Source organism: Heterodontus francisci, chromosome 4 (assembly GCF_036365525.1).
Source record: "Heterodontus francisci isolate sHetFra1 chromosome 4, sHetFra1.hap1, whole genome shotgun sequence".
Lineage (NCBI taxonomy): Eukaryota > Metazoa > Chordata > Chondrichthyes > Heterodontiformes > Heterodontidae > Heterodontus > Heterodontus francisci.
Window position 1 is genome coordinate 41,932,549 of NC_090374.1, and position 14,549 is coordinate 41,947,097.

At 40.2% G+C, this 14,549-nt stretch overlaps 1 protein-coding gene across 1 annotated transcript in view; it reads right to left on the reverse strand.

Moving 5' to 3' along the window:
• sorbs2b (sorbin and SH3 domain containing 2b) overlaps positions 1–14,549 on the reverse strand; it is a 284,278-nt gene that overhangs the window by 67,458 nt on the left and 202,271 nt on the right. Inside the window, exon 18 of the mRNA XM_068029420.1 lies at positions 13,107–13,153. Coding sequence (XP_067885521.1) covers positions 13,107–13,153 — 47 coding nt within the window. The remainder of the gene's footprint in view (positions 1–13,106; positions 13,154–14,549) is intronic.

Below are 14,549 nucleotides of genomic sequence, written 5' to 3' on the forward strand. Positions count from 1 at the left end.
CAAGTGAATACTAGCTTTATAACATTAAATTAAGTAGACAAAGCCAGGCCTACTGGTTGCACCAGTAAGATATCTTTAAGATATTGTAATTATCTCGAGCACTTAAATTGCTAACAAGTTCAGAGAAATGGTTAAATCCTTCAAATAGATGAACTTGTAAGTTTTCAGTTCACACTCCGCATCTCTGAGATAAACAATAAATCTATGCTGTGGAGTATGATTATCTCTGTAATCATTTAGTGATATTTGCAGTTCTAAAGAAAGAGGAACATGAAAATGGAAAACCCTTTATCAAGTTTTCTAATCATTGGATATTTGTTTTTGCATTTTGCTGTAAAATCAAATATCGGGGAGAAAAGTCTCAATTAAGCTTTTGTGGAAAAAGGTAAGCGAAAGATTTAGATAACAGAAAAAAGTGGCTTTTGGCCAAATTTAGATGCATGTCCTTCTGCTGAATGAAACGTACACTGCCTACACAGTGGGGCAATCTGACCTGCCATGGGAAGCCACTTAATCACTGCACACCTTCCATCTGGTACTTGCACTCTGTCTCTTTGACGCATTGAGTGCCTCATTTCCTAAGCTGCTGCTTGCTGTTTGGTTGCTGCTTTGGAATAGAATCTGAGTACAAGCCAACTATTTCCAATGACAGCTGCTGCAGGAGGAAGACGTACTATCATTTCTAGCTACTAGGAGGCTTTTTTTAAAAATAAAACCGATAGAATACTTTAACAAGCTACATTTTTATAGCATTCCTCATGTAAAAGAACATCTTGAAGTGATTCATGAGGCACAAAACTACCACTAATTTGGTACCAAAGTGATAATGTTTCTCCAAGATCTTAGGAATGGTTAGTGTAGGAAATAAAAATATCAGAGCACTGCAAGAACAGCAGAAGGTCCGAGGGCACAGTAGGGATAAAGCAGCAGCAGGGGGGCAGGGAGAGTGAGAGAGAGAGAGAGTGAGAGTGTGTGTGTGTGAGAGAGAGAGAGAGAGAGAGAGAGAGTGAGAGTGAGAGTGAGAGAGAGAGAAACAGAGAGAATTGAGAAAGGAAAGCAAGAAGAAAAAAAAAATCAAGGAGTGACATCACAGGAAAGCGTGTAAGTGACAGGAAGCATGGATTTGTTCTCTCTATAAACTAGGGTATTTTTAAAAAATTAGCAGCCAGGAAATTAATAACCTCAATCAGAGAGAGTATAACTGTCAGGCAAAACCCCACCTGCCAAGACTGAGGCACACACTATTTCACCACATGAACATTAAAACTTAAAATTGCAAGCCCCGACTGGAAAGACATTTCTATGGTAACAGACAACGTTGAAACAATGGGGATCCAGCAGTCCCGGTCCCTCCTACACACAGAAATGGTCAAACCAGTTCTAGCCACATGTCTAACTGGCTGGAACTTTTGGATTTGAACCTCCAACAAAGGATGTTGAAGAGACTGTTCCATATAAGGAGCTAGTCACGTGATTAACCTGCTGAGCACCCTGGGAGCTTTCTGAATTGGGATTTAAGCAGAGACAAAGCCGTGTGCTCATGGAAGAACATCTCTCCTGGAACTGAAACAAGACCTACAGCCTCTCCCGTCAGCCTGCTTATCTCTCAGGGAACTGAAACCACTGAAGACACATGAAACTCAAAGAGAAAAAGGTTTGCCACGTGAACAAAGTTTTAAATGTTACTGAGCCCCAACGAAACGCAAGAATATAACTACAATCAAGAACTACAGCGAGCTCAAGAAACAGATATTGCCTCCAACTGTTCTACTTAGCTCTTCTACTCTTTTCTGTCCCTATCTTGTATGTTTACATCACGTGTGCATGCTGGCGTGTGAGTGTCGTATATCCGCAGTTATGAACCGTATTAGAATTAAGGTTAGGGTTTTAATAAATTTCCTCTTTCTGCTTTAAACCAAAGAAAGCCTGTTTGTGCTCAGTTATTTGCCTGATAATTGGAAACTGTGAATACAGATTCACAAAAATGGGAGCTCAAAACACTGTGTGTTTAAAATTAAACCCTGTTACAATAAGACCAGATGGAGACAGCAAGAGACCCCTAGACACATTGCTCACCTGGTCGTAACAATAACAGTGACTGAATTAATAAAAGTTGTAGCACAGATCAAGTCTAGAGGCATTAATGAAAATAAATAGTTTAAACAAGGTACCAAATAGATTCTAAAAGAGCGAATGGGTTTTTTTTTTTAAAGATTGTGGATGGGCAGCTGTGAACTTTTGATTGCAATTCCTGCCCTATATGAGAACTCCTGGACACTTCATGTGCCATTCTCAAACCGGTACTCAGCTTTGGAGACTGCTGGGAGTGACAATACCCTGAAGGAGTGCAGTCTAGACCATGACACAAATGGGCAAGGGACTGTACAGGAGGGAGCAGCAAAGTGTAGAAATGCAGTTGTTATAGGAGGAGATTCCATAGTTAGGAGGACAGACAGGCATTTCTGTAATCATTATTGAGAGTTTCACATGGTGTGTTGCCTCCCTGGTGCCAGGGTAAAGGACCCACGGAGATGGTGAAGGAAATTTTGCAGCGGGGAGTGAGCCACAAGTTGAGTTACAAGTTGGTACCAATGACATAGCAAGGGCAGGTCCTACATAAAAGGTCCTACAGTCAGATTTTCAGGAGCTAAGAAGGAAGTTAAAGAGTAGGACCTTGATGATAGTAATCTCTGGATTACTCCCAGTGCCATGTGCTAGCAAGAGTAGAAATGGGAAGATGGGGCGGGGCGTGAAATCAATATGTGGCTTGAAGCATGGTGAAGGAGGGAGGGCTTCAGATTCTTGGGGCATTGGGACCAGTTCTGGGGCAGAAGGCACCTATTCAAAAGGGACGGATTGCACCTCAACAAGACTGGGACCAATGTCCTTGTGGGGAGGCTCACTAGTGTGGTTGGGGAGGGTTTAGACTAAATTGGCAGGGGGATGGGCACCAGCATATAGAAGTAGAAAAAAAAAATAAGGTGCATAGTGTGAGTGTGTTGAACAGTACCAGAAAAGGGAATAGTTCCACATTAGTAAGGAACAGACTGAGAAGGGCTACGAGGAATGCAAAGACAGGATTACAATGCATGGATCTAAATGCACAAAGTGTGGTAAATAAGGTTGGTGAGCTACAAGCACAAATAGCAGTATGGGAATATGATGTTTCCATCATTGCCACTACATGACTTAAAAATGGTGAGGACTGGATGCTTAACATACAAGAACATAAAATGTTCAGAAAAGATAGAGAAGTCAAAAAGATAGGGTGGCCTTATTGATTAGGGAAGACATTGTAGTGTTGGAAAGAGAGGATGTCCTTGTGTGGGCAAGGACAGAATCCATTTGGTTTGAGTTAAGAAGCAAAAATGGTATGATTATGTTACTAGGGGCATTCTGTGGGTCTCCAAATAGTGAGAGAGAGAGAGAAATGAGCAGCAAATCTGCAGGGAAATCACAGAGAAGTGTAAGAACTATAGAGTGGTGATACTGGGGGACTTTAATGACCCAAATATTGATTGAGATAATGTTAGAGTAAGGGGAAAGGAGGGGGATGAATTTCTGAAATGTGTTCAGGAGAACTTCCTTGATCAGTACCTTCCCAACTAGAAACTAATGCCACAGGGAGAACTTCTTAGAAATCTGGTCACACTATGACCATGACCTTTGGCCTGACTGCTGTGAACCTACTTTATTATATTCAAAGTAGGAAAAATTTTCCACAATAATATCTATCAGTAACTGAAGTGGATCCGGTGCTGGAAAATAAGGTGGGCCAAGTGGACCATGTGTCTGTGGGGTAAGAGTCATCATTGTATAAGGTTTAGACTAGTAATGCAGAAAAGCAAGGAATGATATATGGTCGAACGGCTAGATTGGAAGAGGACGAATTTCAAAGCAATAAGCCAGGATAAAATGGAATCAAAGACTGACAGGAAAAACTGTAACAGAACAATGGGTTATCTTTAAGGAAGAGATGCTTCTGGTATATTTCAACAAGGGAGAAAGATAGGGGAACCAAAACAAGGCTCCTTGGATGATGAGGGAGATGGAGATTATGAGAAAACAGAAAAAAAGGCTGCATGATGCATGCCAGCTGAATTCTCCAAATGAGAACCAGGCCAAATACAGTAAGTTCAAAGGGGAGGTGAAGAGGAAAATAAGACTGACAAATGGAAAATATGAAAATAGCAGTCAACATAAAAGCGAACCCAAAAAGTCTTTTACTGGCATGTAAGTAGTAAGTAGGTAGTAAGAGGTGGAGTGGGCCTTATTAGGGAGAGAGGGTAATATATACTTAGAGGCACAGGGCAAGGCTAGAACACTTAATGAGTACTTCGTATCGATGTTTACTAAGGAAGAGGATGCTGACAAAATATCGGTAGAGGCACAGACAGTACAGGCAATGGACAGGGTAAACATTGAGAGTGAGGAGGTACTGGAAAGGCTGGCTATGTTTAGGTAAATAAGCTGCTTGGTCTGGATGGCTTGCATCCCAGGTTGCTAAAGAAAGTGGGGGTGGAGATAGCAGAAGAGCTTGCCATAATCTTCCAATCTTCCCTAGATATGTGGGAGTTGCCAGAGGATTGGAGAGTGGCAAATGTGACACCCACCCTTATTCAAGAAAGGGTAAAGGACAGTTCTAGCAACTACATGGCAGTTAGTTTATCAGTGGTGGGCAACGCTTTAGAAACAATAATCAGGGAAAAATCAACAGGTCCTTGGAGAGGTTTGAGTTGACTAAGGATAGCCAGCATGGATTTGTAAAAGGCAGAACATGCCTGACTAATCGAATTGAATTTTTTGATGAAGTAACAGAGAAGGCTGATGAAAGGAATGCGGTGGATGTTGTCAATTTGGATTTTAAGAAAGCATTTGATAAAGTACATGAAAGGCTGGTTAACAAATTTTTGGCTCATTGACTAGGAGGGCAAGTGTCCAATTGGATCAAAAAATTGGCTTAAAGACAGAAAACAGTAAGTCATGATAAATGGCTGTTTTTCAGACTGGAGGATAGTAGACAGTGATGTTCCCCAAGGGTCAGTGCTGTGACCACCGCTTTTCTTTCTATATATAAATGGTTTGGATATTGGAATACAGAGTAGAATTTCAAAATTTGTCTATTATACCAAACCTGGAGGAGTGGCAAACAGTGACGATGATATGAACCACCTGCAACAGAACATAGATAGGCTAGCAAAATGGGCAGACAAGTTGCAGATGGAATTTAATACAGACAAGTTTGAGGTGATGCATTTTGGCAGAAGAGATAGTGTGAGGCAACAATGACATAATCGCACAGTTCGAAAGAGTGTGCACAGAGGGACATGGAGTTCATGTGCATTGATCTTTAAAGGTGGCAGGGGCAGGACATTTTGAGAGAATGGTAAGCAAAGCATATGGGATCTTGGGCTTGATAAAATAGAGGTGTTACCACCAGGTGAGAAGGGGTCTAGGGGTTCCCTCTCAGCCCTTGCCTGCTTTATCCGTAACAGGGTTTAATTTTAAAACACTGTTTTTAGCTCGCCCTTAGTGAATCCTTGTTCATTGTTCCAATTGTAAGGCAAAGAAATCAAACAGGTTTCCTTAGATTTAAACAAGAAAGGTAAAAGTTTATTAATCTTAAACTCTAATCTGATTAACGACTATAAATATGCGACGCGACCAAGCTAGCATGCATATGTGATAAACACACAGGCAGATAGAGACAGAAAAAGTAAAGAATACAGGGGAAAAGTTTGAGGCAATATCTGGTAGTTATAGTCCTTTAAGTTCAATGTGGAGTCTTTGGTTGCCGGTAAGTCTTGCAATTCGTTGGGGCCCAGTTCATGCTTCAACTTGTTCCGATGTAGGAGTCTTATCTCTCGAGGTTTATTGTGTCTTCTTGGGTCCGGTGGCTTGGGAGAAAGAGAGAGAGACAGCCAGGCGAGAGAGTTGCTCATTTCAGCTTCAGTTGCACACTGCCTTCTAAATTAAAACTGTCTTGTGGCTAGTTCAAAAAACCTGGACCAGCCAGTCAGTCATATGACCACCTGGTTTAACCAGTCCTGGCTCTGTGGATTGTATCATGTTAGCAAGGCCTGGAATGCACTTCCTCACACCTTTAATGTCTGGTGATCAAAATCCATTTAGGTTAACTGGAGCAGGGAATAGCCCTTTATCTCCACAAGCAGTGTCTCTTAGTATGCAAATGTCCTTCCAGCCCAGTCTGCTGATCTTCAAGTCATTTCTTCATTCCAGCAACAGTTTAAAATCAATGCTCATATGACAAAATTAATATGCCTCATTCTTGGCAGGTGGGGGTCTGCATGACAGATGCATACAGTATAAAAGCAGTGAAGTTATACTGAACCTTTATAAAGCTCTGGTTAGGTCCCAATTAGAGTAATGCGTCCAGTTCTAGTTACGACACTTTAGGAAAGATGTGAGGGTGTTTGAAAGGGTGCAGTGGAGATTTACCAGAATGGATGAGGGATTTTACAAGGCTACGTTGGAAAAGCTGGGATTGTTCTCCTTGGAGTAAAGGAGATTGAGGGGGAGATTTCATCGAAGTGTACAAAATTATCACAGGCTTAAATAAGGTAGATAAGGAAGAATACATCCTATTAACTAATGGTACAATGACTAGGGGACACAGATTGAAGGTTCTGAGCTACAGATGTAGGCGGAATGTAAGGAAGACCTTTTTTTTTTTTTTTACACAGCAAGTGGTAATGACCTGGAACTTGCTGCCCTCGAGGCTGGTGGAAGCAGAGACAATCAATGACTTCAAAAAGGAAATTGTCTGGTCACTTGAAGGAAATAAACTTGCGGGGCTACGGGGATCGAGCGGGGGAGAGGGATTGACTGGACTGCTCCGTGGAGGGCCAGCATGGACTCAATGGGATGAAAGGCCCCCTTCTATGCCGTAAATGACTCTATGTTGTGCAGAAGCTTGTGGTTTTCTGAGGTCAGGGAATAATAGAGGAGTTTTATTCTGAAGCTGGTCAGGAATGCTTGTTGATTACACCGGCCGACTGAATTGGGAGAAATATGCCATGTCCCAGTGTTAACATATCCTACTTTAAATTCACAAAAGGAAAATGCTAAGTTAATAATGCAGCATTGTGAAAGCAATATAAAATTCAAACAAAATTATCCTCCATTTGTTCTGCTTGGTTTCTTGTCTAATTTTTCCTCTCCTTCCTGTCTCTGTGTTGCACTGTTCTCAAAATATTCAACTTCCTTACTGTAAGTTTTCTTTTGAATATTTTTCACCGTTTCCCTCCTTATAAAATTACGGGTTTAAAACCCATATATCTCCAAGGGACATCGGAAATGTGGAGGGTAAATGAAAAGGACTTTAAAAGGGCTAAAATGGACATGAAAAATGATTAGTGGATAATGGTAAGGGCTTCGATGAGGAAAAGGTAAAGAGAGGTTAAAGACTGCTCAGGGATGAAGAGGTGAGTCTCATTATGGAGGCTGAAAGTAACGCATAAATAGATTAGATCTATATGATTTATGTCTATTTATACTGCTAGTTCATCTATCTTACTGCAAATGCTTTGCGCATTCAGATAAACCGCCTTTAATTTTTTTTTTTACTAGTATTGTTTGCATGCACCTTATTTGCTGATGCATTATTACCATTAAACTCTGTCCTTTCCTGTTCCATTCTGCTCATTTTTACCCCAATTCACTACACTGGTCTTTTGCCCTGACTTTTGTCTTTAGATTTCTAATTCTCCCTTCACCTGTCTTCCCCCCACCTCCAGGCACCATGTTAGTTTAAAGCCCAATCCATGGCCCTAGTTAAGCAATTTGCCAGGACGCTGATCCCAGCCCGGTTTAAGTGGAACCCCTCCCAACAGAACAGCTTCCCTCTTTCCCCAGTACTGGTGCCAGTGCCCCATGAATCAAAACCCCTTCCTCCCAAACTACTCTTTGAGCCATGTGTTTAATTCTCTAATCTGGTTGACCCTATGCCAATTGGTGCGTGGCTCAGGTAACAACCCAGAGATGAGTACCTTTGAGGTTATGAGTTTTAATTCGGACCCGAACTCTTCAAGCCCTCTAAATAGATCATTCCTAGTTCTACCTGTGTCATTAGTTCCTATGTGTACCATGACAACTTGATCCTCCCCCTCCCACTTCAAGTTCATCTCTAGCCGTGAGGAAGTGTCTTTAACCCTGGCACCCAGCAAGTAACACAACCTTCCGAACTCCCGGTCGCAGCTGGAGAGAGCAATATCTATCACCCTGGCTGTACTACATTACTTTTCACTCCCCTTCCCCCGCCCCACCCCCCACCCCACCACTTGAATGGTGTCCTGCACCATGGTGCTATGGTCAGTTTGCCCATCCACCCTGCAGTCCTTGTTCTCATCCACACAGATAGCAAGTACTCCCAACATATGCAACGTTACACCTGGGGACTGGAGAACAGCCAGTGCGACACCATTGCTTGAGAAGGGAGAGTAGGAAAAAACAAAACACGTATTGTAGATCAGTTAGTCTAACATCAATTGTGGGAAAACTCAGAATCCATAAATCAAGTCCAAATTAGTGAACATTTAAAGATGCATGGATTAATAAAGAGCAGGAAGCATGGATTTGTTAAAGCCAAATGGTGTTTCAAATGTAAACTTTTTTTTTGAAAAAGTGACTCCAGTAAAAGCTTTGTTATCTGGCATGTGTTGGACCCGAGAAGTGCTGGATAATCAAAAATTCCAGTTAATCAAGAGTTGTACACAGAACTCCACACCAAAACACGTCTGACTGCAGGGACCAAGAATCCCATTATAATCAGTGGGGAACCAGTCACTGAGGCAAGGTAGCATTTCCACCCGCAGATGACAACCTTAATTCCTGCAGTTTTTGGTGGTCCAACCCCATAGGTTGAGAAGTCTCCCAACCGGTTTCCCGGTGTCCGACTGAGTTGAGTCTGGGATCGTTGGATGCCCCTTGAGCCCCACTACCACCAACCGACACACGGAGAAGGTCGGCCTCAGCCTTGTGGATTCAAGGGATGGAAAGCGGTTTCCGCTGCACTCGTGAATACCCAGCCTGAGAGATTTTCTGGATAATAGAGCTTGCTGGTTGGCAAAGTGCTGGATAACAAAGCTTTTACTGTAATTGGATAGATAAAAGGATGTTAGTAGGCGTATTTTATATGAATTTTTAGAAAGCAGTCAATAAAGATATCTCACAGGAGGCTTCTTACAAAAATTCAGGGATATGGTCTGGAGCAATGGATAGAAAATTGGTTGACTGACAGGAAACAAAGGGATGAGGTTAGCAGGTACAATTTGATTGGAGGTTTAAAAGTGCTGAACCAGACCTGGCTCCACTTCCCTTCTCAATTTATATAGACAGTTTGGATTTGGGCATAGGGAGTCAAACTTTGCTGATGACATATAAGTAGATTTGGAAAACAGTGAGGAGGACTGTGAGAGACTTCAGGAGGACTTAGAACTTTATGACAGCCGTGGCTCAGTTGGTTGCACTCTTGCTTCTGAATCACAAGGTGCCAGGTTCAAGTCCCACTTCAGGATTAAATACAAAATTCAAGGTTGACATGCCAGTGCAGTACTGAGGGAATGCTGCACTGTCAGAGATGTTAAACCACCTACTAAGGAGGATAAAAGAGGCCGTGGACCAGCTGGGGAGCTATTGCCGGTATTCTGGCCAATATTTATTCCTCAATCAACATCACATCAACATCAACATCACAATCCCATTATCTGTTTGCTGTGTGCAAATTGGCTGGTGCATTTTCTACATTACAATAGTGACTACATTTCAAAAGTACTTCATGAGCTGTAGGGTGCTTTGAGATGTCTGGTGGTCATGAAAGGTGCGATATAAATACAAGCTTTTTTTTTTCTTTTTAGAAAGGTTCATAGAATACATAGACATAGGGAGGATGCAAGGCAACATGAGATAATGTATTTTGGGATGTAAACAAGGAATTGGAATCTACACTCAATGGAAAGACCCTGAACAGAGACCCCTAGTGGTTCAAATATGTAAAGAATTAAAAGTGCAAATGCAACAAGAACTTGTTTAAGGCACATTTAAAGTTGTAAAACATCACATCTTAGATGTGTAATCAGACAAAAATTTGACACTGTGCCACATAAGGAGATATTAGGGCTCATGAGTCAAAGAACTAATTTTTAACGAGTATTTTGAAGGTCGAGAGAGGTATAAGGAGGGAATTCTAGAGGTTAGGGATAGTTGAATGGAAATTGGGATGCATGTGATTTACAGAAACAAGATGGGCTAATAAAGAGTTCTTCTTCCTGACATCGTAGACAGGTGAAAGCCAGAACTGGAGGAACACAGAGCTCTTGGAGGGTTGTAGAGCTGGAGGAGGTTAAAGTTAGGGAGGGGTAAGGTCATGGATTTGAACACAATGAAGATGATTTTAAATTTGAGACATTGCTGGATAATGCCATACATAAACCAATAGCATTTTGAGTTTCTTTTTAAAACAGAGGTATACAACAAAAGGTATACAACTTGTATATGGCAATATTTATGCCACAATTGGACTACTGGGTGTCTCTTCACAGAAAGGAAATTAAAACTATAGCGAGTATACAGCAGGATTCATCAGGAGGATGCCAAAGGTGATAAACAATGGTTCTGAGGATAGGCTTGAAATACTAGGACTATTTTCACTGGAGCAGAGAAAGTTAAAAGGACATATTTAACAGAAGTTATAAAATTATGAAGGGTTTTGATTGGGTGAATCAAGAATAACTATTGCATCTGGTTATGGAGCCAGTGATGAGGGTTATCAGTTTAAAATGATTACAAGAAAAGCGAAGGGAGAATTTTTTTTATTTTTACATAGATGTAAATTGCTTTGTCATAGGGTGCAGTTAAGCTAGAGATCAGTGCATCTTTTAAGTGAAAAATAGATAAAGATCTGAAGCAGAGCAAAATACAGCATTATGGGAAAACACCAAAGCAAGGCAGTGTGGGATTAGTGTTGCTTTGCTGTAGCAAGGAGATGGCATTGACATAATGGTTGAACGGCCTTGTTTTGTGCAGTATGTTTCTGTGGTTTTATTGTCAGATGTTAAGTGAGATTAGGAAGTCTATAAAATACTGAGAGTAATCATGAAGGAGCTTGTGAATATTGGAGAGGTCCGATTGGATTGGAACAAAGCCAAAGTTATATCTAATTTCAAGAAAGGCAATAAGACAAATCTTACTCGTGATAAATTTCTAGTAGCATAGTGCCATTTGTTTTACAGAATTATATCTGCTGTAACACAAATCCTAGATGTGAAGACAGTTATCTTGTGGTCATAAGTAAAGAGACAGTAGCAGTCTGAGCAATGAGGATATATCAGCCTCAGCGACTAGCAGTGATTAATGCCAGTAGGACATCAATCTGACAATCCACAAGGACACTGAATACTTAAAAGCTGCTGCCGTAATCAAATTAAATTAGCAACCAATATATTGCCATTGCAAATCTATCACACACAAAATGCCCTTTTAAAACTTCAAATCAATTTCTATGGTGTCTAAACACATAGAAATCCATTCAGAAGTAGTGATAAATTTCAGAGTACCTTTATCTGGGCTGCACATCAAAAGTGATTAAAATCACCACTCATTTCAGATAAAATAATAAATGAAAATAAACTGTGACGGAGTGCAGTGAAAGCAAGCGGTGAATTAGAAGCTACAGAATCCCTTGTGACCCACACACCTGTGGTCATTATTAGGCTTTTTAAATTCATTTTCAAATCAATTAAAGGACCAAGATCAATCACAATTATCTATTAGACTCTAGTGTACTGTTGTTTGAATATGGGATTAAGAGGGTAATAGCCTAAGTTAATGCTACATCTGGAATGTTGATCCAGGATGTAAAATACCCTATTTTTATATACATGTATATGTAGGATTAGGATTTGGTTCAAACACATATGATGAAAGTTTTTGTTCTCTTTTGACTTATAAATAGCTTGTAGACGTGTACAGTAGCTGAAAATAATAAAATGGTCAATTTGCTCAATCCCAGAATGCTTCAGGGTATTGGGGACCTTTAGCTAGCTTTGTCAGCACGTCAGTTTTTTTGTTGGCAAGGAATGATGAATAAGAGGTCAAAGGTATTTCAGATAAAAGGGCAGCCTATATCACAAACAAAACAAGACATCAACAGATTAGCTAGGAAAAGTGAAAAACAAGGACCAGCATGCCATAATGATTCATCAAGGTTACAAGGATAGGTGTGAGTGACTGGAGTCCTATAAAGGTCATCAATTTTCCTTCACAATTCACAGTAAAAGACAAGAATGAAAGAATCGTTCATGGTTATGTCTGACCCAGAGCGAAAGCAGGTGATACTGTTTATTTCTCTGTATGACTGCTGCTTAGACAAGACTTGGTTGAACTCAGTAAAGATTATTTGAAACCAAGAAATGGTGTCAATTTACGAAGCTTCCACAAACCTGGGCACGAAAGATTAAGGTAAACTTTTTGTCATTTATGACAGATACTGAAACTCTCCATGGAGCACTGGGAGACAGAACAGCAATTCTCCTTGGAGCAGGCGGAAAACTATCTTGCCAAAAGCCTTTCGTCATCCCTTTGTTTCCAACAGAGAATTAAGCAACAGCCCCACCCTATCCATGTCATTTAACAAATAAAATTATGCTTTTGTTTTTAAAATATGGATTACATTAACCAGTCCTACTTATAACATTATATTCCTTGACAGAAACAACAAAAATACCTAATTACAAAATATTGTCACGTCAGCCTAGGTCTAAAGATCTAACTATGGTCCAACACATTGTGCCATGTACTCATCTAATAAATCAAATCTCTGACAAACAGGTGAAGACTTTCTCTAAAAGTTTCTCCCCTGCTGCCCAAGTAAATGACACGAAAAAGGTGACTGTTGGCATGAAGCATCCTAATAGAACAGCCATTTTATATTTCCAAAATGTAACTGCTATTAGACGTTGAGATACGTGGTCCTATTTATATGGGCAAAAGAATGAAATCAGGTATCACATGCTCAAATCAGGCTCAACAGTCATTCAGAACAAAATGAACTAAAAAGGAACCAAATAGTATCATCAGTTAAGGCTTACCTGGAAGGTCTCTCCAACGGCCTTTCTACTGAAGGATTGTAAAAAATCTGCAAGAAAATCAATTAAAAAGAGATGATTAGGATTATACCAAAGGAGCAGATGTCTCTATCTGTAGTCCTGTTATCAATTTTTTGACCATTTCTTTTGGGTTTAGCATCTCCAGTGCAATAAAAGTCAGACACTCAGTTGGATTAACAGAAGAAAAAAAAAAGAAAAAAAAGACTTGCATTTATAGAAGGATCTGTGATGCACATCACCCAAAGTATAAGCAACAAATGAAGATTTTAGGTTTAGATTTTTTAGATTTAGAGATACAGCACTGAAACAGGCCCTTCGGCCCACCGAGTCTGTGCCGACCATTAACCACCCATATTATACTAATCCTACACTAATCCCATATTCCTACCACATCCCCACCTGTCCCTATATTTCCCTACCACCTACCTATACTGGGGGCAATTTATAATGGCCAATTTACCTATCAACCTGCAAGTCTTTTGGCTGTGGGAGGAAACCGGAGCACCCGGAGGAAACCCACGCAGACACAGGGAGAACTTACAAACTCCACACAGGCAGTACCCAGAATTGAAAGCTGGCTGTCAAATCATAATGTTTATTTTCTTAAACTGTTTGGATGAACTGTCCAACAGTTTTAATGTTTGCTCCGCTACCAACCAATGTCTCAACTTCAAGTAAAACTAGATATTCTTCATCAATTTAACTGAAAAATATATCCATTCTCCTAGCTGGCAAACTTGTGCAGCTTCCATCATCAACTATTAACTACCCTTCACAAAGGCTGCTTGGTGCATTGCTAGCAGCGTTTGGAAGGAATGATGTGTCCAGAAGCAGAATATGCTATCACTTTTAACAGAGATCAGTTGAATACATAAGGTTGTTTTAACTCAGAATTGTCAACATATATAGCAAGTATAATGTATAACCTACAAATACACAGCAAGGCTTCTGAAAAAACAGGTCATGCCCAACAAACTTGATAAGAGTACTCAAACTGTAAGAGTAGCTGCATCAAATTAAGATGGTGTTTTACAATCAGAGGTCAAAAAGGTACACTGTCATGGTGCAGTTGTGAGAATTGATTCAGAGATGTTGCAACAAAGTTTTGCAAATTGGGATTTGAATTTACCATAAAATTATAAAAAAATCCGTTGCTGAATAAGGAGAATAAGCAAACCAAGACTTCAAGCAAAGAATGTCAGGGAAAGGAAGAGGGAAAAAAGAACAAATTAAACAAAAGGGAATCAACTAGTTCAGAAACTCAGTCCAAATTCCACAAAGGACCAAATTGTACAAAAGATGCTGTGCAGCTATCTGTCTTACAATCAGTTTTATTTCAAATTTCAGATCACAAAGTTGTAGGAAATGTGTAATATTGATAAACTATGAAACCTTTATATTTAATAGATAAATATTAATGAACTG